The following is a 27,500-nucleotide window of genomic DNA, read 5'->3' on the forward strand; positions in this document are numbered from 1 at the left end:
AAGCAGTTACTGTGACAGCGACGCCACCAGAGGTAAAAGAGGGTGAAAGTGTCAGATTGATGTGTCAATCAGATGGATTCCCATCACCATCATTCTCGTGGAGGTTTAATGGAAATACCATCAATGGCGCCTTGAACAACGAGTTTTTGGTTGCAAATGCAGAGGTCAAAGATGCAGGAAATTACACTTGCATAGCCACCAACATTCGTGGAAGCAAGCAGTTTACAAGGGTGGTGAATGTACGATGTAAGTGAATAATTATTGTTAAATTTGGTGGCGCACACTCACTAGGGGCTGGACAATCGGCGAGCCATGCGAGTCTCACATTGAAGTCTAAGCACCCATTTCAAATAGCGCTGATAAACAGTATTTAAGTCTCAAAACAGTTAGCTTTCAATAACTGTATGATTCGGATGTTGACTTGCATGTCTCACCGTGTTGGTTGGCATGACTCACAGCTATGGCTCTCATCATGACTCGCAGCCGTGGCTGCCATGACTTGCATGGCTCGCTGGATCGCACATTGTCCTCACCCCTCTTAGTAACTTACAGTCTGAACTCCACAGAGGGGCAGAAGATGTCATGGTCATCTGAATTGATAATAAATCATATTTGAGTGCATGGTTCTAGGTGGAAGCTAATCTGTACACTGAACACCACAGAGATGCAGAAGATGTCAAGTATTAAGCCTGGTTTTCATATGATCTGCAACGGTCTGCAACATGATCGCCGATAGGTCTGCGCCACGTCGCAGACATGGAAACATTTGTCCCCGGTGTGCGCAGCGATCTGCGGCACACGGTCCGGTTGATCGGGAAAGTTGAATCTAGTTCTACTTTCCCAACCATTACGATGCTTCCAACTACGACAATTTTTAATGCAAACGTGTGTCTGAGATGATCTGTGTCCTATCAGGGACACACTGTTGTTTGCCTTGAAACACGTCCAATCAGACTTGAAGTAAGTGCGCTCCTTTTTCTCCTCGCTTCGCAGAGGATTAGTGGTACTCTTGTCTGCGAGTGCTTCAGCTTTAATTGAAAACATTTGCCTTTGTTTATGATCGTCTGCAATAAGGCCAACGCAGACAGCTTCTGATCGTTGCAGACTGTTGCAGATCATATGGAAACTAGGCTTTACCAACTGTGCTGATTACAAGTCATATTTATGACCTTTTCTTGTTTACGCAGCCTAGTAAGCAAGTAAGCACTTGCAGGTCTTAAAAAATAAGAATAGTGTACTTTTACCCCACAAAAGACAACAACAAAAAGCTGCCAGTGCAATATTTTACCACAAGAAATGGAGGTTTTTGCATATGTTATTCTAGGAAACCGAGAACAAACCAACCAAGAAAATAATTATAGAGACTTGTGTTCTCTAACGACATGGAAAATTGTTAAAATAACACCCAAAGGTCACTTAGGCTCTTTTTTCTTGGAGACCTTCATTATTCTTCATTATGCAAATTTCAAATGAACTGCTAGACCAGCCATTAGATACAGTCAACTCTCCACTAACAGACACTCTCGTAAGCAGGCGGCTCTACTTACAGACACTTCTTTCAATTCCCCATTTTACCTTCGAGTACATTCCTGTAAGCGGACACTCTCTCGTAAACGGATATGGATACTTTTGAAAATTAAAATTGGATTTTTTGTTTATGCTCTCTTAAGGGGGATAACACTTAACTACCAAAGTGTTGCCATTGATCCCTTCAAATAGTCATTTCTCGAGACCATTTAACTCTACATTTAGCATTTTTTGCCAAGTGTGTTCTATTTAACCTTTGTTTGTCTGGTTCAACTCGCAACCCACAACCGTTTTTGGTAAATCACATGACCAAAACAGAAAATACCTTAAAACTCAGCGAGTTGACTATGTTTTTCACAAATTTTTAACACAACAGTACGAGAACAGTCTTAACACAAAATCGGTAGTGTGGCTTTTTAAAAATATTATTTGTTCTTTAAAAAAAGTTGATTCACTTTTCAAAATAATTATCAGTTGCATTTTTTGTCCAAGTTTGTTTTATTTTTAAATTTCTTCTTAGATAAACCAACTCAGACGAATTTCACAACAGGAAATGTGCGTAACACTGCAGTGCAAGGAACAACTGTTACTCTTACATGCAGTGCAAATGGATTTCCTGCGCCTACATACGTTATAAAACGTAATGGCACACAAGTGACGCAAAGTGGCGGCAAGCACGTAATCATGAACATCCAACTCAATGCGGAATATGACACATATGCGTGTGAACCAACCAATGACGAAGGACCGGGGCCAATTAAGACCTTCCAGATCACTGTAGAAAGTAAGTATCAGGATTTAGCCTAAACTAGGGGCAAAATTTCTCTCTTTTTTTTTTTTTGTAATACCAAATAACTAATGCTAGATGTATTATTTACACAAATCAGGGTACATCACTGGGCTACCTTTCAAGTTACTTGGTCACCCTACAAGATTCATGATTTTAGCTCCCATTTTTCTCACATGTATGTAACACTCTCATCAGTATCTTGGGATCCATTCTCCAGGTGATGTTGTCTTAAGGGCACCATTGTAGCTTGCAGTTGTTGTGTTTCTTTGAAAAACAGTGATGCAAATTAATTTGACGTCAATCTGGTAGGGAACCTATTCCCCTTCATTGCTTGATTATGGATCAAAAAGTATGACCACTTTTTCCATCTTTCGAAGGCAAATAAAAGAAGTGAATTTTCAATCCAAAGGTTCGAAAATAGCACATTCTACACATGTATTTGGGATGATTTCCAAGAATAATAATTAAAATGGAAAATGGATTTAAAGTGATAGGCACTTAAGACCTTCTGATCTTCTTGGAGAAGAATGTCAATCAAACAGATCTCATTCCTGTCAATCACAAGCTCTGAATGTTAATTCTCGTTACTGACTGCAATACATTACTTTTTATGTCAGTTGTGGGAATTTGATGATATCATGATCATAGACATATAACCCGAGGTGATAAATGTCCTTATTCTCGCCACCAGTCTACATGACAATGTATTGAGCTTGTGAGGAGAAAATTTATATCAATCCACTCTAGGGTGTAAAAGGTTCACTATAGGCCTTGTCTCTTGCAAAGTGTAGGGAACTCACAAATCAATATATTTATCGCTGCAAGAACGGGGAAACGCTGGCTGACATATTCATTAGAAATGTATGCAGTGCAGTGGCCAATCGTGGTAATTTCAGAATATCTTTTGAAAGGACTCAAATGCACACTTACCACTTGCCAATTTCTGTGGCTTTTTTTTGCTAGGTCGTGCCTTATAGGGGAATCTTTTTTGCGTCATTAGCACAAGGCTATCATTATTTTTCTAATCAGTCAGCTGAGAATAAAGTACAGTCTGAACATTGAAAGCGCCTTTGCATAATGAGGCATCTCTGAAGATTTGAATGCGATTTTCCAAACAATCTCTGAGCACTGATGCTTTGAAAATTCGAAATTTTACAGAGCATGTATGGGATCATTTTGCCACCCAAGAATTTTTTGATGGCTAATAACTGTCTAGTTATGAAAACTAAAAGGCTTAAACTTTGAAATTTAACTAAGTTTAAGTCAAGTTCTCTTACCTTTTGAAGTCAGTTTGTAACTTGTGGGTAAATTAAATGTCTCCTCTAAGCAAACAATTATGTTTCACGGGCGGTCCAGGATTTTTCTCAGGAGGGGTACACCACTAAGGAATGCCGTACCCCCTGCACCCCCGTAGACCCCCCTAGACCCCTCCCCCTGCAATTTAAAATGAAATGAAATGTAAACAGTGATGTCAGCAGAGATTCTCTTATTGGCTGTGACCTTGCAACACCTTGCATTCCTGAAAATTTTCAGAGTTAATAATCCTGTGAGTTCGACAATGAGTATTGATCACTAATTTCCTTGCTTTCATTAGTTCCTCCACGGTTTCCTGCCACATCTTTGAGCTCTCTAAACAAGACTGAAAACGAAACTTACACGTTCTCATGCACAGCAGAAGCGAAGCCTGCAGCGACAATACTTTGGATGTTGAACAATGAAAATATCACTCGGGTGCCACCGTACAGTATCAATACATCAGTCACACCTATTCAAAATTCAAAACTAAAAAAGACTCTTAGCTACCTGAAGATCACCAGGATAACATGGAGGCAGAAGGGGCTTTATTCCTGCATTGCTCACAATTCTGCTGGTCAACGAAGACAGAGTGCAGTGCTTGGAGTGCGATGTAAGTACTTTTTTGTTCTTTTGCGTTCAAATGAGATGCGAATTTTTTACAATAATTTAAATCCTTTTTTTATTCAGCCTGCTAGCAGGCTCTTTTGTAGCCGCGAGAGGATTGGGGCAGGAGAAAAAAACAGCCTGCTTGCATGCAAGCCACCCGTTTTTTAATTCCACCCCTCGGAATGTGACATGTCATGACTTGCAACATTATGGAGGTAGTTAATGGGAAAACTCCTTGCATTTTTATTTCAAAAACATGACAGGATAATAAGTAAGACACCAGATGGCAAACGGCTCTGAATTTTATGTCAAACAGTTTCTCTGGACGTAAAAGTTAGCAATAGCAATGTAAATAGCAGTGCAATAGTAGGTTGCCCGCTGGCAATCAGTTGTGAAATTCTCGTTGCCAGTACTCAATTTTTAGTCGCATTGATGACCAGGAAGGCGCCATTTTGCACCCTGTTGCTAGTTTTATTAGTTTGAAAAGCATCTACCTCAACCCAAGCAAATTGCATGTAGAATTTCTCTGCTCGAAATTTCAATGCTTCAGCCCTGTTGGGTTTTAAACTGAAAACCTGTTTGGTTTTACACTTTTACTGATCCTACGCGATTATTTAAAGTAACTTCAAGTTGACTGACGGCGTTATGGATCTGGCTTCCAAAGTATGCAAAAGCTAACTGTGTCTGTTTAAGGTATCACATTTCTTTCTGCTGGGATTAAACCTCAATAAATGTGGATTTGTAATTACTTAAATTGTGTTTACAGATCGACCAGTTGTTCAATTTCCGGAGGATCATCCTAAAAACCACACCGTGGCCGTGGGAGAGACAGTAACATTCTATTGCAAAACAATTGGCAACCCTCCAACAAAAAGACACAAGTGGCAGTTCAATGGTGTAGATATTCCTGGGGAAAGCTGCGACAATGGTTGCCCGTTTATACGGTATACAAAGAATGGAGTTGTCCAACAGGATGCAGGGCGGTATTCGTGTATTGGTTACAATGATCTAGGATATGGACCCCCTGCTACTGCGGAACTTTTTGTTAAACGTAAGTGACGCTGGGTTTTAGCAACATCAGTGCTATTTTGGTTAACACCAATAACCACCCACTTTGGTAAGTCACCTTGGAAGGTAATATAAGCCCCACCCCACCCCCTCCCAACACAATATGGTATAGATCAAGGAGCAAGGGTGGCACAGTCGGCTAGTGCGCGGCCTTGTTGCATAAGGTCTCGAGTTCGATCCCCGGATCTCACATCCTTGTTTCGACTTCTTTCCTTTCATTGTAGCCTAAGTAGCTTTAAATACCCTTAAAACGAAGCACTGATGGAAAAGAGGGGGGTAAAATGAGCGCACCATCGGCTTCCTGGGAGAATACTCTCTTGAGAGTAAAGGAACTTCCGACGTTAAATAACGTGTACCTTAATTACCTTTATCATTTCATTTCATGAGGCTAAATATTTAGGCAAAGTTAAAACCAAGCCAATGCAGTGGTTTTGCATGGGATATTTAGGGGGGACTACAAGGAGCTTGGAAGGGGCATTGCTATGTGCTTTGGCTTGCTTGCTTCTTTTCCGTCCCCCCATCCCATATTTTGGGGTAAGTATACTGCACATGTACATTCCTCACACTGGGTTTTCTCAGTGATGTGTTGACAGGTGCCTGGGAGGTGGACTCTGGCTTGGTTGCCATGGTGACCTTGCTGCTGAGAAGATTGCTGCCTCCTCTCTTGCTACCTTCACGACCCCCTCCCTCCTTGGGACACAAGAGTCCCTCACACAGGTCGACCTTGTTTACCCTTCCAACCTCAACCATAATTTACAGTTGTATACCAGAGAGGGCAGACCACAACACCAGGAACTCCATGGCCTGGGCCCGGTTCCTCGAAAGCCGATTAACTTAATCCAGGATTAGCGTAAACTTTTGTTTCACGTTTTCAACTTTTTGGTGAAAGTTTCTTTTTCTTATTTGTGTTTTTCAAGATTGACATCTTCTCATGTAAAGTTCTGCCGAAAATCTGCGTTGAACACCATTTGGGAGTGGAGAAATAAACTGCTTGGTTAATTTTTAATCTTAGATTAGCGTTAATCGGCTTTTGAGGAACTGGGCCCTGTATTCTTAAATCGCGAAATTAAAGTGACGCGAACAACAAGTGTCATGAACATAACATGACGCGAAAATTAAGTGACTTACATTATGTCAATAACCAAGACAGAACGAGTTTATCACCACTGAAACGTTTACAAAATCACTTTTTTCACTGTTCTGAGGCAATGTCTTTGTTATCTTCATTGCTCCTGCTTTCTATCTCCTCTCCAGGTAGCACTTCTTTTGTACAGTCTTCAACCTGTCCATTAACTGGCTCCCTGTAATGCTGTTCCACTAGCTGCTTAAATCTCTCAATGGTTTCCATGTTCTTTGAAGATGTTCCCATTATAACAGTCGCCTCTTCTGGAATTTCCAAACACCCTTGTTTGAGAATGTCGACCTTAACCTATCGGTTTTGAAACCAACACATGCACTGTATTGCATGTCACAGTCTAACTTTTTCACCAGCGCACAGGGGAGGGTTCACATTCTTAAACACCCTAACAAGTTATCCGTCCGTAAACGAAACACTATTTATTTTTAAAGTAGCTTTTTGCTTGTTGCTACAAGCCACCAAGGTGAGTAGCTACACTAATCTTGACGGTCTTCCTGTGTTTGGTTGCGATCGCTCTGTGCTGTATGCCAGGAAAAACCTCAGTTTCTATCCGTCTGTCCCGATCATTTTGGAGTGGGCGCTTTTTATTTTAAGACAACTTGATCGTGTAATGCTGCTGATAGATTTCCTGACGTTTTGACATAGCACTACCTGACAGCCATTAATTTCATGCCCGGTGATTGATGACTGTCATGCTTTCTTTGTAGTTGAAAAGATGTTAGAGATTTCCCCTTTTAGGAAAATTCCTGGTTTTAGAGATTCCCCTTTTAGTAATTACCGTTTTTAGAGATTCCCCTCGTTTAGTAATTCGCTCTTTTAATTGCACGTTTTTGAGTAATACACAATTTACATTTCAAGGGCAATAATACACTGGCGGTAATACCTCCCTTCCAGTTAACACTCCATTTATTCCCGCCTTCTCTCATCCTTTCAAGACGTGTACAAAAAATTGTTTAGGAGGACAAACACGTACCAAAGGCAACCCAGTTTACGCTCTCAGAGCGTCTAGTTTTTAATTATTTTTGCAAAAGTAGCAACCGCTAACCCTTTTGTTTGGAAAGAGCGAAGGTGAGAACAAGTTGCAAATTTGCGACTTCTCCAGATATTTTAGTCACAAAGGGAAAACATTCAGTCGCAAATGGGTCTGTATTGGTCACAATTTCGAGCCCTGCAATGGTGTTATTTCTGATTTTAGACTTTACTTTGAATGAATGCTATTTCCTTGTAAATTCAATAGTTAACTTGTGCACTTGAAATCTGGTTCGTTTGTGGCTGTGCTTTATATTTTCAGTTAACGAACGAAATGATATATAAAATGAATCATATATTGAACTGCGGATATGAAATCAAGTGAAGCTATAATCCTTGATGCTGTGACCACAATACTGCGTGGATCGTAGCTTCACTTGGTTTTCATTCGATTAAAACTATAGTTTTTATATACCTAGTTAAGTTGAAAAGTTTCCAGGCAGTGTGGTTTTGTGGTTAGGGTGTCAAAGTCGAGATATTACAATGGAGTGGCCTGTATACTACTATAGCATATTATTAAATTCTCAACCTCGGATAATACATTTGGCGTGCTCTGATTGGTTCACTCAGTCTCGGTTATCAGCTCATATACCTTAGTTTGACCTTATATGGTAAATGATTGTGTTGAACGTTGCTAAACCAAAACTTTTTTCGCTGGAAAGCGAAATTTCTCGTTGAATGAAGCCAAAAAATTTTTAAAAAAAATTTTTGTGCGGAGAGTTTGAATCAATTCCGGATTTTCATGCTTTTTTTGCTCGTATTTCGTACTTCCAAATTTCTGGAGTTAAAGGAATTTAATAAAACAATTATTCCATTCGCGCTTGTCGAATGAGACCAGTTGTTTATAGCCAACTCAGCGCAACGCGCCTCGTTGGCTATTTACCATCTCATATCCAACGTACCCTCATGGAATAATTGTTAAATAGCTCATTTGCACTTCCACTACAAACTTAGAATTGCATCTCCAAGAGGAAGCTTTGTGGTGTTTATCATAGAATTCAAAATGTGTGTCATTATTGATAAATGTACAGCAAATGCCGTGTCGACTACTGATAAAAACATGAATGATTCTGTTCTTCTTTGAAGATCCACCCAAGATAAAAGAATTACCTCAGACTTCATATACAGTGAATGAAACCAACAGTGTAACAATGGTGTGTTGGACTGAAGGCGTTCCGAAGCCTAAAGTTACATGGAAGAAGTCAAGCAATGACCAGATCGTTGGCGATGGAGAGATGTTTACAATAGTTAACACAACTGGTCTTGACGATGGCAAGTACACTTGCACAGCAACGAACGAGCTTGGTACAGACTCCAAAGAGGTTACTCTTAATGTCCAGAGTAAGTAAGCTTTGGAATGTTTGAAGTAAAAAAAAAATGTGGCAAAGCAAAATTTAATCCAAGATAGGCTTAAATCTTCTCGGGGTGGGGGAGGCAGATTCATTTTTTTTCGGGGGTGGGGGACTGATATTTACAGTTTTTCATTACACATGGAAACGAAAATCAACTTTTTGTGAGAAAGATGAGTGGACTAACTGGGCTAAGACTTGGGCACAGAACAAACAGGACAGAATTCAATTATGGAACTAACAAATCGCAAACGGGACAGAACCGGCGAGAAGAAATAAATGCATTCGTGTACTCAACTGAAGAATAGAGACGGAGATCAATGGAACAACTGTAGACAGACTAATACGTTTGACCAAAGGAATACTTTCCTTAAAGGAAAGAGCACCTTTGACTATCCATATCATTTGAATATGAATGGTACATTATTATGCAAATGCAACATACAAAGAATCTTAATCCCGGGCGATTTAAATTGGGTACAACATTGAGTTAACTGATTTGGTTTTAATGGCTGATTTACAAAGTTACTTTAAGATGATAGGCAATTTTCGCGATGGCGTCATTTGACGACAACTACAAGGATTCGGTTTGTTTTTCTTTTCTTATTTAAATTTTGTATTCCCAGTGGGGTAAAAATAACAAGAGCTCTAATTAGCATGAGACAAGCAAAACCTGAAGGATTCTGGTACTTGTAGTGAAATGGCATCACCATGCAAATGTCCCTGCGGCAAAGTTTCTTCTGCAGACCCGGTGAAAATTGTGACTCATTAGTAATTTTAGTTGCACTTATTTCGTGTTTTAGCTCGTCCAGTCATAACCACATCAACTCCAATGGCAACTAATGTTCCTGGTGCAGTGGGCGAAGAAGTTACGCTAAGTTGTATTGCTGCAGCTAAACCCTCGCCGAAAATGTCTTGGAAAAGAGAACTGAATGGGGATGACCTGAGAACTATGGGTGATCAAAAGATAACCGGCATCAACCATCGACAAAACTCCATTGAAATGACAGTTGTCACAAGTGCCCTAAATGAACGCTTCTACTGTGTCGCTGTGAACTTTTTAGGTCGTGATACTCAGATGTACAGAATACGAGAAAAAGGTGCGTAACGTTATTGACAAAGACACAAACAACACTGACGATAACAGAGCGAATTTCAATCGAGTGTCAGTGCAATCCGGTAAACCAATTAAAACTCGAAGTAATTGCACGTAGCCGACACAAAGCGCGGGAAAATGTGCACGCGCGAGACACGACTTGTTTTGGTTTCACTTCTGATTGGTTGAAAAAGTGACGCGAGAACTTTGAACCAATCACTCAGTGAAGTCATGCAATTCGCTAATAACTTTCGACTTTCAATTGAAAACCGCTCTAATGATAGTGATAATAGTCTTTTGAGACCGATTTTCAATTGTGTCGAAGGTAATTAGCGAATTGCTAAAATTTCAGATTAGGAAAAGCAGACCTTACATGTTAAGTCCGTTTTGAACGTTGCATTTTACATGTGCCGAATCTAATGCGAATGAGCGAAAACAATAGATTTTTCTCATTTGGATTAGATTCGGCACTTGTAAAATGCGACGTTTAAAGCGGGTCTTATTGAAATCCAAAACGAAACTTAAAGTGCTACTGTGACGAGATTTGAACCTCCCTATCGAAGCCATTTTGGCACATAAACACGTAGTCTGTATGAGAAGAAGAATGCTGTTTACCATTTTCAAATATCTCTTTTTGTTCTGGAGATATTCAAGTTTTTTTAATATGCAAATTAGCCAAGTGATGACGTCATAAACCCTACCAAATTTTGATCAAGTATGATGGAGAAAGATATCTCAGCCAATTTGTATCAGAAATACTTGGTTCTTTGCACTAAGATTCTAGTAGATGTGTTCCACAATATGAGCATACCATTTTTGTTACCATGGCAACATACTGGGTTCCAGACCTCCCTGATATTAAAAGCTTTGCAGGCCACCTTTGGCGTTCTGTTTTGATATTTGCAAATAGTGCCTCATCTGCATGATCCTGCCAGCATATAAAGATGTTAGGTCGAGTTTGTGGCCTTGGTAAATGTATTTCTAGCCTGAGATCACCAAAATATTGAAATCAGGTTGGAGGGGACTGGAAAAGAGTGAGTTGCCATGGGAACCAATTATTTTACAGTCGTAGGTGTGTTGCCTTCAGAACTATCAGCTCACCAAGTTTCAATGGTCTCTGTTGCAAACTGACCGAGATAGCTCTATTTATATTCTTGATGTTCTATTGGGTTGGGTTGAATGACGTCATCAGCCTTTCATTTGCATATTTAACACATTTTTCAAACTTAAATATCTCTGGAACCAATGCAGATATTTCCAAACGGTAAACAGCGTTTTTAATGTTCATGGTACTCTATGTGATAAACCAAAAACTCAAGGGATAAAAATTTGATCACAGTAGCACTTTAAGGGTAACCACGCATTTTTCGTAGACTCATGTAGTTAATCAGCAATATTTGTAAAAAGCTTTAAATACAAAGCAGTGTATGGCATTGTTTCCAAATGAAGCTTAATTTTATCTTAAAAATGCATCGTTACCTCCAGTTTCTTTTTGGATACCAACAGCACTGCTAAGTTCTGCTTTCTCCACATAGTTTTAAAACCGCACAAAATTAGATGCATTAGTGAGCACCACCGATAGAAAAACAGAGGGGCAAATATTGCATTTTTAACATACTTTGAAAAGCTCTCGCGTCGCTCACAATCATTTGCCTAGATAATTTTTACAGGAGTAGACCATTCTTCTGTAATTCAACCAACGGCCAGAAGCTTAATCCATTTGAAGGTTTCGCAAATGGTGAAAATTTATTATATTCACGAAGTACTTCCAAGTGATGAAATACATGCCTTCGAAATTTAATTATTTTGCACCCAAAAAGATAACTTAACATTCCCTAAAATCGACCCAAACACACACTTAATCATTACACAAAGATATTTGATTGTTTTAAAGAGGGACAAAATTCACGCAGGACACCAAGAAATCCGCAAACCTCGTGAAACAGCCCGTGACTCTGTATGAAGGTCTGGTCTCAGCAGCAAATCGAAGACATGGTTACCACGTGCACAACGTGCTGCAAACAGAAAAGAAACCATGCTGAACTAATGATGCCACCGACACTTCCAGAGCTGCCATGGCAGAAGATAAGCGTTGATCTTTTCTACCATAGTGGCAAAAGAGTACATAATCGCTGTTGATTATTGATCAAGATTCTTCGAAAATGCCCCCTTGAAAAAACACACGTTAAAAAAGTGCAATTAATCATCTGAGGTCGTATTTCAGTCGCCATGGCATCCCAGAGATCATAATATCTGATAATGATCCACAGTTTTCAGCTGCTAAATTCTCCAAATTTGCTGAAGAATGAGGATTTTACTCACCTAACCAGTAGTTCTCACTACCCGCAAAGCAATGGAGAAGTAGAAAGAGCTGTTCAGACGGCTAAAGATCTGATAACCAAGTCTGAAGATCCTTATCTGGCACTTTTGTCATACAGATCTACACTGCTGCACAATGGGTACACCCCTGAAAAGCTACTGATGGGAAGAAAACTTCGTTCTACACTTCTTCGGCTCCAGAGAAACTAACACCAAAATGGCCAGAAACGGAGCAGTTGTGGAAAACTGAACTGTAGTACAAGCATAAGCAAGCCCAAAAAATACAACCGGCGACATCGTGCTTCAGTTCTACCTGAGCTTAAACCAGGCAACAAAGTTTGGGGGACAGACCAGAGTTCCCCTGCTGTTTTAGTGCAGAAATCCCCTGAATCTAGATCGTACATGGTCAAAAACTGACCAATCGTTTCTGTGGAGAAATTGGAAACACCCGGTTGAAACCCCAAACTCCGCTGCTAAGCTGGAAAAGAAAGGAGAGATGACTTGCCTAAGTGTGAAAGCTTAAGTTCGAGCAATTTCACAGTAACTCGGTCAGACAGAACTGTTATTCCGCCAAAACGATTAGACCTTTTGAAATACGCTTATATCATTGAAAGACTTTTTGTAGACAAAAGCAAGAAAACCATTTGATTTTTTTTTTCTGCGTGAGAGAATATGAGGTTTTTGATTCCTTAAAAGTGACGTAACCTATGTAAGACGAGCTTTCTTATTATTGTCTAGCAAGCTTGGAGTCGAGAGAAAAAAGGATTTTGATAGAAAAACTACGCACATTTTACTTGTTGTGATTGTTTATTCACGCAAGCTGTACACCAACGTGGCGGATAGCAACCGTTGTCAGGAAAGTGGTCACGTGTGGGCAAACCAAGAATTAGCATTCTTCATTGATCCGGACCTTCACCCCCCATCGGGAAGGGGGGGGGGGGGGGGGGGGGGGCTGGAGAAACTCCCACATAAAAAGGGGAGGATGCTCGTCGTCTCGCTTAGGGGTGTCAATTTTGGATTTTGGTCTCACTTAGGGTGTTCTGGGCAAAACGCAATCATATGTAGCCGTAAAGGTCTCCTTTAGGGTTGCGCGCGAATAAATGTAAAAGTGTATATTTACACTTTTACGTTTCTTCACTTAGGTGAAATTATTAGATGATAATGTCTTTGGCATCATTAAAAGTCACTGTATTTTTTATATATCCGTGTTTTTAATATGGCCTCTTTTAGCGGTCAAAAAAAGCCTGGGCCACGCCCAGATTGGTCTCCTTAGGGGTTTAATTTGAAATTTCCAATGGGCATCCCTGCCCTTTTTTATATGGGAGTCTTCCCCCGAGAGACTATTACACAGGTGAAAAACTGAATGACGCGAGTATATTTTCTGTGCCCTCCGCTCGATTTGACCACAACGACGCCTTTTCGAAGATAATTAACCCTTTCCCTACCAAGGAAGTATATATCCGTCCTATGTTTTGTCAGTCAACGACCCACGACGTATATATACGTCCTCGACAACAATTGCACAAAGCTTTAAAATACAAAGCAATGTATGGTGTTCTTTGCCAAATTGAAGTTTCATTTTCTCTGAAAATGCATGGTTACCCCCAATTTTCTTTTCGGATACCAAGATCACTTGCTAAGTTCTGCTTTCTCCGCATAGTTTTGAACCACGCAAAAATATCCCTGTATTAATAAGCTCCGCCATAGGAAATCCGAGTATCTCGAGATGCGCAAAACGTGTGTGCACAATAATAATAATAGGAACCGTCCTTAAAAGCTAAAATGGGATTGATTGCATTGCTCTTGTTTAATTTGAATTTTGTACTGTTCCTGAGTGTACTTTTAAAAGTCGTATTAAGATAAATTAGTACTATACGTTCCAGAGTTTTGGATTAGTTTTCATATACATTGCGTTTTATGTTTTCATTTCTAGATACCTTCATAACAATAACATAAGTCAACTCCCAGAAAACGTTTTCTCAGGACTCACAACGTCTAGGTCTGCTGTAAGTATATTGCCACAAATACACTTTCAAAATATGACACACCTATGCGCCTCTCTACTCCACAAATAATGTGTGACTTAGTTGCAAAGTGATTACACACAGCTGAGTTTAAAAAGTCGTTCATGCAATTAACCCTTTCAGGTCAAAAATTAAAGTGCATTTAGACCTTAGCCTTCTAAGATTAATACTACATCTCATTCCAGTCTTTCATTTTGGTTCTTTCTGTAAAACCCCATTATTTGGCCTGAGCCAGGTCCTCTTCTTTTTAATAAATGAGCACATAAAACTATCATATTGATTGCAACCGACACACATTAATTTCAAGTCGACGAAATGACAATAGGGAGTTCAAGAAACGACTATGGCTACGACAACGCCAGAAAAACAATAATATGATTGATTAAAGAGGAAAAAATAATCGTGCTGCACGTGCGGCACGCATTTTATTTGCGTACTCTGCATGACAACAACGTGAACTCACCAAATTTGAGGTTTTAAGGACAACGTGGGCGTACATTTGCGAATCTCTCATTCTATATTTTTACTCCAAAACAGCTCTTAAAAATTCAATTGTAGGACAATTTCACCCACATTGTACGAAGTGAACAAGAAAGGCTTAGGATTTTGCAAAGTTACATTTTGAAGTGAAGTTTTTCGTCGCCGTCGCCGTAGTAGATCTTAAAGTCCCTAAAATTGGTTGACTGTTCTCAGACTGCGTCAATTCTAGAACTATCAAGACATCGTAAACTCTACTAATTCCTATTTCCATGTAAGAACACTTTGTTTTTTGTCAGTGGTTTTTCTTCATCATAGCTCGATCAAAAATGCATGTTTTTTTCCACCCTCGGAATGTGACATGTCATGACTTGCAACATTATGGAGGTAGTTAATGGGAAAACTCCTTGCATTTTTATTTCAAAAACATGACAGGAAATAAGTAAGACACCAGATGGCAAACGGCTCTGAATTTTATGTCAAACAGTTTCTCTGGACGTAAAAGTTAGCAATAGCAATGTAAATAGCAGTGCAATAGTAGGTTGCCCGCTGGCAATCAGTTGTGAAATTCTCGTTGCCAGTACTCAATTTTTAGTCGCATTGATGACCAGGAAGGCGCCATTTTGCACCCTGTTGCTAGTTTTATTAGTTTGAAAAGCATCTACCTCAACCCAAGCAAATTGCATGTAGAATTTCTCTGCTCGAAATTTCAATGCTTCAGCCCTGTTGGGTTTTTAACTGAAAACCTGTTTGGTTTTATACTTTTATTGATCCTACGCGATTATTTAAAGTAACTTCAAGTTGTCTGACGGCGTTATGGATCTGGCTTTCAAAGTATGCAAAAGCTTACTGTGTCTGTTTAAGGTATCACATTTTTTTCTGCTGGGATTAAACCACAATAAATGTGGATTTGTAATTACTTAAATTGTGTTTTACAGATCGACCAGTTGTTCAATTTCCGGAGGATCATCCTAAAAACCACACCGTGGCCGTGGGAGAGACAGTAACATTCTATTGCAAAACAATTGGCAACCCTCCAACAAAAAGACACAAGTGGCAGTTCAATGGTGTAGATATTCCTGGGGAAAGCTGCGACAATGGTTGCCCGTTTATACGGTATACAAAGAATGGAGTTGTCCAACAGGATGCAGGGCGGTATTCGTGTATTGGTTACAATGATCTAGGATATGGACCCCTGCTACTGCGGAACTTTTTGTTAAACGTAAGTGACGCTGGGTTTTAGCAACATCAGTGCTATTATGCTTAACACCAATAACCACCCACTTTTGTAAGTCACCTTGGAAGGTAATATAAGCCCCACCCCCACCCCACCCAACACAATATGGTATAGATCAAGGAGCAAGGGTGGCACAGTCGGCTAGTGCGCGGCCTTGTTGCATAAGGTCTCGAGTTCGATCCCCGGATCTCACATCCTTGTTTCGACTTCTTTCCTTTCATTGTAGCCTAAGTAGCTTTAAATACCCTTAAAACGAAGCACTGATGGAAAAGAGGGGGGGTAAAATGAGCGCACCATCGGCTTCCTGGGAGAATACTCTCTTGAGAGTAAAGGAACTTCCGACGTTAAATAACGTGTACCTTAATTACCTTTATCATTTCATTTCATGAGGCTAAATATTTAGGCAAAGTTAAAACCAAGCCAATGCAGTGGTTTTGCATGGGATATTTAGGGGGGACTACAAGGAGCTTGGAAGGGGCATTGCTATGTGCTTTGGCTTGCTTGCTTCTTTTCCGTCCCCCCATCCCATATTTTGGGGTAAGTATACTGCACATGTACATTCCTCACACTGGGTTTTCTCAGTGATGTGTTGACAGGTGCCTGGGAGGTGGACTCTGGCTTGTTTGACATGGTGACCTTGCTGCTGAGAAGATTGCTGCCTCCTCTCTTGCTACCTTCACGACCCCCTCCCTCCTTGGGACACAAGAGTCCCTCACACAGGTCGACCTTGTTTACCCTTCCAACCTCAACCATAATTTACAGTTGTATACCAGAGAGGGCAGACCACAACACCAGGAACTCCATGGCCTGGGCCCGGTTCCTCGAAAGCCGATTAACTTAATCCAGGATTAGCGTAAACTTTTGTTTCACGTTTTCAACTTTTTGGTGAAAGTTTCTTTTTCTTATTTGTGTTTTTCAAGATTGACATCTTCTCATGTAAAGTTCTGCCGAAAATCTGCGTTGAACACCATTTGGGAGTGAAGAAATAAACTGCTTGGTTAATTTTTAATCTTAGATTAGCGTTAATCGGCTTTTGAGGAACTGGGCCCTGTATTCTTAAATCGCGAAATTAAAGTGACGCGAACAACAAGTGTCATGAACATAACATGACGCGAAAATTAAGTGACTTACATTATGTCAATAACCAAGACAGAACGAGTTTATCACCACTGAAACGTTTACAAAATCACTTTTTTCACTGTTCTGAGGCAATGTCTTTGTTATCTTCATTGCTCCTGCTTTCTATCTCCTCTCCAGGTAGCACTTCTTTTGTACAGTCTTCAACCTGTCCATTAACTGGCTCCCTGTAATGCTGTTCCACTAGCTGCTTAAATCTCTCAATGGTTTCCATGTTCTTTGAAGATGTTCCCATTATAACAGTCGCCTCTTCTGGAATTTCCAAACACCCTTGTTTGAGAATGTCGACCTTAACCTATCGGTTTTGAAACCAACACATGCACTGTATTGCATGTCACAGTCTAACTTTTTCACCAGCGCACAGGGGAGGGTTCACATTCTTAAACACCCTAACAAGTTATCCGTCCGTAAACGAAACACTATTTATTCTTAAAGTAGCTTTTTGCTTGTTGCTACAAGCCACCAAGGTGAGTAGCTACACTAATCTTGACGGTCTTCCTGTGTTTGGTTGCGATCGCTCTGTGCTGTATGCCAGGAAAAACCTCAGTTTCTATCCGTCTGTCCCGATCATTTTGGAGTGGGCGCTTTTTATTTTAAGACAACTTGATCGTGTAATGCTGCTGATAGATTTCCTGACGTTTTGACATAGCACTACCTGACAGCCATTAATTTCATGCCCGGTGATTGATGACTGTCATGCTTTCTTTGTAGTTGAAAAGATGTTAGAGATTTCCCCTTTTAGGAAAATTCCTGGTTTTAGAGATTCCCTTTTAGTAATTACCGTTTTTAGAGATTCCCCTCGTTTAGTAATTCGCTCTTTTAATTGCACGTTTTTGAGTAATACACAATTTACATTTCAAGGGCAATAATACACTGGCGGTAATACCTCCCTTCCAGTTAACACTCCATTTATTCCCGCCTTCTCTCATCCTTTCAAGACGTGTACAAAAATTGTTTAGGAGGACAATCACTTACCAAAGGCAACCCAGTTTACGCTCTCAGAGCGTCTAGTTTTAATTATTTTTGCAAAAGTAGCAACCGCTAACCCTTTGTTTGGAAAGAGCGAAGGTGAGAACAAGTTGCAAATTTGCGACTTCTCCAGATATTTTAGTCACAAAGGGAAAACATTCAGTCGCAAATGGGTCTGTATTGGTCACAATTTCGAGCCCTGCAATGGTGTTATTTCTGATTTTAGACTTTACTTTGAATGAATGCTATTTCCTTGTAAATTCAATAGTTAACTTGTGCACTTGAAATCTGGTTCGTTTGTGGCTGTGCTTTATATTTTCAGTTAACGAACGAAATGATATATAAAATGAATCATATATTGAACTGCGGATATGAAATCAAGTGAAGCTATAATCCTTGATGCTGTGACCACAATACTGCGTGGATCGTAGCTTCACTTGATTTTCATTCGATTAAAACTATAGTTTTTATATACCTAGTTAAGTTGAAAAGTTTCCAGGCAGTGTGGTTTTGTGGTTAGGGTGTCAAAGTCGAGATATTACAATGGAGTGGCCTGTATACTACTATAGCATATTATTAAATTCTCAACCTCGGATAATACATTTGGCGTGCTCTGATTGGTTCACTCAGTCTCGGTTATCAGCTCATATACCTTAGTTTGACCTTATATGGTGAATGATTGTGTTAAACGTTGCTAAACCAAAAATTTTTTCGCTGGAAAGCGAAATTTCTCGTTGAATGAAGCCAAAAAAATTTTTTTAAAAATTTTTGTGCGGAGAGTTTGAATCAATTCCGGATTTTCATGCTTTTTTTGCTCGTATTTCTTACTTCCAAATTTTTGGAGTTAAAGGAATTTGATAAAAACAATATTCCATTCGCGCTTGTCGAATGAGACCAGTTGTTTATAGCCAACTCAGCGCAACGCGCCTCGTTGGCTATTTACCATCTCATATCCAACGTACCCTCATGGAATAATTGTTAAATAGCTCATTTGCACTTCCACTACAAACTTAGAATTGCATCTCCAAGAGGAAGCTTTGTGGTGTTTATCATAGAATTCAAAATGTGTGTCATTATTGATAAATGTACAGCAAATGCCGTGTCGACTACTGATAAAAACATGAATGATTCTGTTCTTCTTTGAAGATCCACCCAAGATAAAAGAATTACCTCAGACTTCATATACAGTGAATGAAACCAACAGTGTAACAATGGTGTGTTGGACTGAAGGCGTTCCGAAGCCTAAAGTTACATGGAAGAAGTCAAGCAATGACCAGATCGTTGGCGATGGAGAGATGTTTACAATAGTTAACACAACTGGTCTGGACGATGGCCCGTACACTTGCACAGCAACGAACGAGCTTGGTACAGACTCCAAAGAGGTTACTCTTAATGTCCAGAGTAAGTAAGCTTTGGAATGTTTGAAGTAAAAAAAAAATGTGGCAAAGCAAAATTTAATCCAAGATAGGCTTAAATCTTCTCGGGGTGGGGGAGACAGATTCATGTGTTTTCGGGGGTGGGGGACTGATATTTACAGTTTTTCATTACACATGGAAACGAAAATCAACTTTTTGTGAGAAAGATGAGTGGACTAACTGGGCTAAGACTTGGACACAGAACAAACAGGACAGAATTCAATTATGGAACTAACAAATCGCAAACGGGACAGAACCGGCGAGAAGAAATAAATGCATTCGTGTACTCAACTGAAGAATAGAGACGGAGATCAATGGAACAACTGTAGACAGACTAATACGTTTGACCAAAGGAGTACTTTCCTTAAAGGAAAGAGCACCTTTGACTATCCATATCATTTGAATATGAATGGTACATTATTATGCAAATGCAACATACAAAGAATCTTAATCCCGGGCGATTTAAATTGGGTACAACATTGAGTTAACTGATTTGGTTTTAATGGCTGATTTACAAAGTTACTTTAAGATGATAGGCAATTTTCGCGATGGCGTCATTTGACGACAACTACAAGGATTCGGTTTGTTTTTCTTTCTTATTTAAATTTTGTATTCCCAGTGGAGTAAAAATAACAAGAGCTCTAATTAGCATGAGACAAGCAAAACCTGAAGGATTCTGGTACTTGTAGTGAAATGGCATCACCATGCAAATGTCCCTGCGGCAAAGTTTCTTCTGCAGACCCGGTGAAAATTGTGACTCATTAGTAATTTTAGTTGCACTTATTTCGTGTTTTAGCTCGTCCAGTCATAACCACATCAACTCCAATGGCAACTAATGTTCCTGGTGCAGTGGGCGAAGAAGTTACGCTAAGTTGTATTGCTGCAGCTAAACCCTCGCCGCGAATGTCTTGGAAAAGAGAACTGAATGGGGATGACCTGAAAACTATGGGTGATCAAAAGATAACCGGCATCAACCATCGACAAAACTCCATTGAAATGACAGTTGTCACAAGTGCCCTAAATGAACGCTTCTACTGTGTCGCTGTTAACTTTTTAGGTCGTGATACTCAGATGTACAGAATACGAGAAAAAGGTGCGTAACGTTATTGACAACGACACCAACAACACTGACGATAACAGAGCGAATTTCAATCAAATGTCAGTGCAATCCGGTAAACCAATCAAAACTCGAAGTAATTGCACGTAGCAGACACAAAGCGCGGGAAAATATGCACGCGCGAGCCACGACTTGTTTTGGTTTCACTTCTGATTGGTTGAAAAAGTGACGCGAGAACTTTGAACCAATCACTCAGTGAAGTCATGCAATTCGCTAATAACTTTCGACTTTCAATTGAAAACCGCTCTAATGATAGTGATAATAGTCTTTTGAGAGCGATTTTCAATTGTGTCGAAGGTAATTAGCGAATTGCTAAAATTTCAGATTAGGAAAAGCAGACCTTAACAAGTGTTAGGCCCGTTTTGAACGTTGCATTTTACATGTGCAGAATCTAATGCAAATGAGCGAAAACAATAGATTTTTCTCATTTGGATTAGATTCGGCACTTGCAAATGCGACGTTTAAAGCAGGTCTTATTGAAATCCAAAACGAAACTTAAAGTGCTACTGTGACGAGATTTGAACCTTCCCTATCGAAGCCATTTTGGCACATAAACACGTAGTCTGTACGAGAAGAAGAATGCTGTTTACCATTTTAAATTATCTCTTTTTGTTCTGGAGATATTCAAGTTTTTTTAATATGCAAATTAGCCAAGTGATGACGTCATAAACCCTACCAAATTTTGATCAAGTATGATGGAGAAAGATATCTCAGCCAATTTGTATCAGAAATACTTGGTTCTTTGCACTAAGATTCTAGTAGATGTGTTCCACAATATGAGCATACCATTTTTGTTACCATGGCAACATACTGGGTTCCAGACCTCCCTGATATTAAAAGCTTTGCAGGCCACCTTTGGCGTTCTGTTTTGATATTTGCAAATAGTGCCTCATCTGCATGATCCTGCCAGCATATAAAGATGTTAGGTCGAGTTTGTGGCCTTGGTAAATGTATTTCTAGCCTGAGATCACCAAAATATTGAAATCAGGTTGGAGGGGACTGGAAAAGAGTGAGTTGCCATGGGAACCAATTATTTTACAGTCGTAGGTGTGTTGCCTTCAGAACTATCAGCTCACCAAGTTTCAATGGTCTCTGTTGCAAACTGACCGAGATAGCTCTATTTATATTCTTGATGTTCTATTGGGTTGGGTGAATGACGTCATCAGCCTTTCATTTGCATATTTAACACATTTTTCAAACTTAAATATCTCTGGAACCAATGCAGATATTTCCAAACGGTAAACAGCGTTTTTAATGTTTCATGGTACTCTATGTGATAAACCAAAAAACTCAAGGGATAAAAATTTGATCACAGTAGCACTTTAAGGGTAACCACGCATTTTTCGTAGATACATGTAGTTAATCAGCAATATTTGTAAAAAGCTTTAAAATACAAAGCAGTGTATGGCATTGTTTTCCAAATTGAAGCTTAATTTTATCTTAAAAATGCATCGTTACCTCCAGTTTCTTTTTGGATACCAACAGCACTTGCTAAGTTCTGCTTTCTCCACATAGTTTTAAACCGCACAAAAATTAGATGCATTAGTGAGCACCACTGATAGAAAAAGTGGGTATCTTGAGATGCGCAGAATGTATGTTCAGTAACAATAGTCGCGGTCCTTAAGTAGTGCAGTGGGGATACATAGGGTGTAGGGTCTTCAAGCTTAGTGATGTTGCGTGCCATATCTCTGTTAACTATTGACTATGGTTCATTGTTGTCCACAGGTGCACCAGATGCACCACAGGACGTGAAACTGGTATCTTTCCAGGTTCCGGATGCGAAGACAGTCAGTGTCAATGTTAGCTGGACCCCTGGGTATAACGGGGGTTTCAGTCAAGTATTCACTATACATTACAAGAGAAAAGGTGCTGGAGATTTTACTGAAGAATCTGTGGGAAATCCCCCTAACAATATGCATACTGTACAGCAGTTGAGGCCTGAAACTGAATACCAGTTCATGGTGCTTGCTACGAATGAGAGAGGAAAGAGTGAGACGTCGGCTTTGACCCTAGTCAGGACGAAAGGTTGGTATTGCCTTTTTACTGGGTTGCCTATGGCAAACCCAGTCGAGGTCTCCGTTTAGTTTGTTTGTTTTATCTTTTTTTCTTTTTTTTTTTGTTTTATTTTTTTTTTTCCGTGTCGGTAAAAGTCTTGCCTGTCACTCCCCTGGTAAGTGGTGTCTTTGTGCATAGAGCCTTCTGCGCGTATTTTCTTAGGATCGAGAGGGTAGTGGAACTGCGTAGATTTCTCGGGTGGACACAGTAGAATCATTAACTTAGCCTGCAATGGCGTCGAAAGTCATGTAACGCGAATGGCGTTTTAGTGGATCCTTAAACAAAATATACCCTTATGGAGCTCAATAATGGAAAGTCAATTGGATAAACTAGGCAGGAATCTCAAAAGCGACGAGTACTGGACTTCGAAAACAATCTATCGCCCGTCGAGACGAAATCAAAATGAGCTGTATTTACCTGAAGTACATGGTAATTTGACACGATTGAGTTTCTTGTCTTCACGCACGCAATGAAATAGGAAGAGGTTTTCGCTTCTAAGAGCAAATATGTTGTTTGTTTCAATAAATTTTTCGCTGGAAAAGGATTCTGTGGTATTTTCTGCCTTTGTGAATTATAATATCATGTTGTGTATTGAATTTTCGAGCTTAAGGTTGAAATGTGATATGGGAGAAGTTTTTTAGTATTGCTCTGTAAGCAAGAAGGGTTCACAGGCCTGTTGGAAGCGTGCTTGAGTTTCAACAAAATGAGCCCCAAAATCAGTGAAAACTTGGGACGCAGATGAATAATAAAGTCGTAGCTGCTATTTCCAAAATGATGGAATTACCTGGTGATAAATAACGTCGTACGCGTCTTGGAGAGTAAATTTTGACTTTGCATAAACAAGAGTTGGGCGATTGTGATCTTTGTTTTGACTTCGCTCATTTCATTGTCAAACTTTATAACACTTGACAGAAAAAGAAACTTACAAAAACCCGGTATCTTGCCATCATTTGACACAGATGCTTCACTGTTTGGCGAGTAAACATGCCGCGATAACTTAATCACGGCGCCCGCTGAATTCCGGCCATGTCACTTTCGATTTTGCAATTTACTTGAACGTAGCAAAAATCTCCCAAAATGTTTGTCGCTGATCGTAACTTTTTATATTTTATATTCACGGTTCAAAATTAATGTTGTTTTCATGTCGTAAATATTTTTTTCTCGATCGACCGTCCCGGAAACTTCCTTCTGCTCTTTCTAAAAACTGTGTATCAATAGTTATTTGCTGTTTCATCAATATTTGTTTTGCATAAAGCAAGCTAACAGAATCTGTACCTTGCTAAGTTCGCATTTGTTAGCGTTAATAGTATTTTCGGTCAGATGCTTCTGTTTTTTACGAGGGGTTTATTGTTTTGGTCTCCCATCCTAACACTAACCCCGCTGAACAGGAATTAACTTCAGTGAAGTTTAGTATTACAAAGCTGTCAGATGCTCAGAGGGCACACTTGTGGTGAAAAGAGTTGTGAGGGAACTTGAAAATTATCAACATGTCAGCCCAGAAGCCAATGTTTCTCGCTTCTCTTTTATTTGTTATTCTTCAGAAACTGGAATGCTGTATTTCAATACCACCCAATTCAGTGCCTTCTGATTTTCTGTAGCACGTACCACAGGCAACCCAGTGTATACTTGACGGAAGCATCTCGTTTGTTTTTGAAAATGGTGTTGATGATGACGAAAACATGTTCTCTGAAGTTTGAGTTTGAGTTTGGCAGCCGTTAAGCAAACAATTGAAACTGTTGCACGCGATAGTTCCAAAGTATTTGAAGTAGACTCTATCAGAATAGGGTCAATTTATTAGAAAAAGTCTTCGATGTCCAGTCTTGCCGCCATTCTCGGAAAACTTGCGTGGAATGATTGAAGACAAAACGTGTCACGTTTGCAACCAATTAGAGCATGTGTTCCCGTCTCGTGTCCACACTTATGTGAAAACAACGGTAAACGATGATGACAATGATATTGATGACAGTGACGATGACGATGATGACAATGATGACGATGACAACAATGATGATGTCGACAATGATGATAATAACAATGATGATGATAACAATGACGACGATGGCAATGATGATGATGATGATGATGAGATGACAATAATGGTGTTGACAATGATGACAATGATGAAAATGATGATGATGACAATGATGAAAATGATGATGATGACAATGATGACAACGATGATGGTGACAATGATGACAATAATGATGATGACAATGATGAAAATGATGATGATGACAATGATGACAACGATGACGACGACGATGATGATGACAATGATATTGATGACAATGACGATGACGATGATAACAATGATGACGATGACAACAATGATGATGCCGACAATGATGATAATAACAATGATGATGATAACAATGACGACGATGGCAGTGATGATGATGATGATGATGATGATGACAATAATGGTGTTGACAATGATGACAATGATGACAATGATGATGATGACAACGATGACGACGACGATGATGATGTTCACAATGATGATGATGACAATGATGACGATAGTGATGGTGGTGGTGATGGTGATAAAAATAACGAAGAAACAAAGTATAATGATTAAAATTATTAATAAATTACTGTATGTTAATGATGGGACTGCCGATGAGTAAGTGTTAGTTAACAATCTGAAGTTTCAGGTTACAGTGGATCCTTCAACTCTTACAATTGCTTTTGTTTTCTTCTTTTAAATTATGTTGCAGTGTCAGCAGTACCACCTGACAGAGGAACAGGTAAAATTATTTTTGTAACTGTTTATGTTCTCTGAAACCAGCAGATCAACGAGGGGAAACCTCTCTCTCTCATACTTGGCCTTCACCCTTTCCCGAGTAGATTTATCAGGGCTCGAAATAAACGAAAAAATCCAGTCGCAATTTTGCGACAATATACTAAAATTTAGTCGCAAAAATTGTCGCGCAGTGTGGGTTGTCAGCGGTTTAGCAAAACAAAATATGAGCCCGCAATACTTTTGTGTAAAGAAACTGCTGAAAATGGCGAATGATCGAAAGAATGGAGTGATGCACGTAACATCGCAGCTAAATTACGCTGCAATTGCGCTATCTTCAGATTAAAATGAAATTCATTCCGAGAAACAAAATAATGTTGGCATTTCTTTATTTATTTTAGCAAAAGTAGCAGCAAAGTGGCAGCTGCTAACCCTTTTGTTTCGAAAGAGCGAAGGTGAAAACAAGTCGCAAATTTGCGACTTCTCGAGATAAAGGGAAAAAATGCAATCGCAAATGTGACTGTATTGGTCGCAATGTCGAGCCTTGTAAATTATGTATAGAACACCTCCCCTTGGAGATTCAACACTCCCACTGTTGTAAAAGCCAATCAAAACAAAGCTATCTCAGCGTCAAGGGAAATATGATACTTTTCGCAGAAAAAAAAAAAACCTGTTCCAAAATATAAAGTTACTGGGGAAAGGGTTGACTCAAGGAAGTAGTGGAAATAGAGGTTCGCCTTGATGACGAGCGGCGTTTTGCCTTCACTTCCATTGCTACAAGCAGTTGCAAAGAGGTTACGACGCTGAATCGAAAATTCACCTCTCCTTTCTAAAACGCCTTTTCCAGTTCCAGAGAAAAGTCACAACGCCCCTCCCGCCCATCCCCCCTTTTTCAATGTCGATACGGGTTTGTGTGAATGTCAAGTGGAGATGGAAACAACTTTGCGAGGGGGGGGGGGGGGGTGGGGATGCGCTGACTTGAATGACACGCATTATTGGTAGAGCGGTTTTCAATTGAGTGTCGAAAGTAATTAGCGAATTACTTTGCTTTATGATTACTTCACTCAGGGATTGGTTCAAAGTGCTCGCGCCACTTTTTCAACCAGAAGTGAAACCAAAACCAATAAATTATTATTATACTTCAAAATCTCGACTCGGGGTTGTTTCATTGTTTCTTTGCAAAACAAGAAATCAACCGACCACGACACCAGGATTTATAAGCAAAAAATTATGAGTGAATCTAAACGAAAGTGACTGAATGTACATGAACTATGCAGCAAATAAAGAAGCATACAAATGCAAGATCGATGTCAAAAAGGGGACTGCATTTATTCAATCAAGAGGAAATAAAGTGGGATACTTTATTTTCTCTTGATTTAATGAGAAAACGAATAAATAAGGCTAGCTGGGAAAAAAAACAACAGCGATGGAACACTAGCAAACACAGGAACCCAAGTCGAATAAACAAACACATCGTGACAAACACAGGAACAAACAAATGAGTTTGAACTCGAAGAAACGATTTAAATGGAGAAGTAAAACTGCTTGAAGTGAAGGGACAAAACGAATGAAGCAACTCTCTAGGGTCTATTAGTCTTCCCTCTTCACATGACTCCTTTTTTCTTGTAAAGAAAACTGAAATCTGCCGTTGGTGCGGTTAGGCGTCAGAGTACTGTGCAATAGTTTACCGGTTTGAACCACAGCCGGGCCAACATTCAGGGTCTTAAAATAACTGAGATAAAATTTCATCTACAAATGGTAAAAGAATTTCAAATCTTCTGGGATAAGCCCTTGGAACATTGGGCCCCATATCACAACCCTTGCTGTTAACTCTTTGGGGCATTAAAGATCGATCACACACTGTTCACGACGCGTACAGTGGAACCCGGTTTATACGGTCACCACGGGGGCATGCCGTCTTGTCTGTATTATCCAGGTGACCGTATTAAGCGGGCGCTCAGAAAAAATGTCCCGAACACATGTTTTAACGATAAAAAAAAGCATACAGCAGACATTTCGACTGGAAAACGTACGTTGCTTAATTTCTCAACTTTAACTGTACACGACAAGGCCTTCAAAGAGGAAGAAGACTACGAGCAATGACTGCAGCA

At 39.7% G+C, this 27,500-nt stretch overlaps 1 protein-coding gene across 2 annotated transcripts in view; it reads left to right on the forward strand.

The window, feature by feature from the left end:
- Positions 1-27,500, forward strand: part of LOC138028293 (protein turtle homolog B-like) — a 62,990-nt gene that overhangs the window by 20,049 nt on the left and 15,441 nt on the right. For both annotated transcript variants that reach the window (XM_068875778.1, XM_068875779.1), the window contains exons 5-12: positions 1-246; positions 2,048-2,311; positions 3,912-4,223; positions 4,986-5,270; positions 8,541-8,795; positions 9,607-9,903; positions 22,320-22,619; positions 25,367-25,396. The exon at positions 1-246 is cut by the window's left edge and continues 9 nt beyond it. In XM_068875778.1, coding sequence (XP_068731879.1) covers positions 1-246; positions 2,048-2,311; positions 3,912-4,223; positions 4,986-5,270; positions 8,541-8,795; positions 9,607-9,903; positions 22,320-22,619; positions 25,367-25,396 — 1,989 coding nt within the window. The remainder of the gene's footprint in view (positions 247-2,047; positions 2,312-3,911; positions 4,224-4,985; positions 5,271-8,540; positions 8,796-9,606; positions 9,904-22,319; positions 22,620-25,366; positions 25,397-27,500) is intronic.

Source organism: Montipora capricornis, chromosome 13 (assembly GCF_036669925.1).
Source record: "Montipora capricornis isolate CH-2021 chromosome 13, ASM3666992v2, whole genome shotgun sequence".
Classification (NCBI taxonomy): Eukaryota; Metazoa; Cnidaria; class Anthozoa; order Scleractinia; family Acroporidae; genus Montipora; species Montipora capricornis.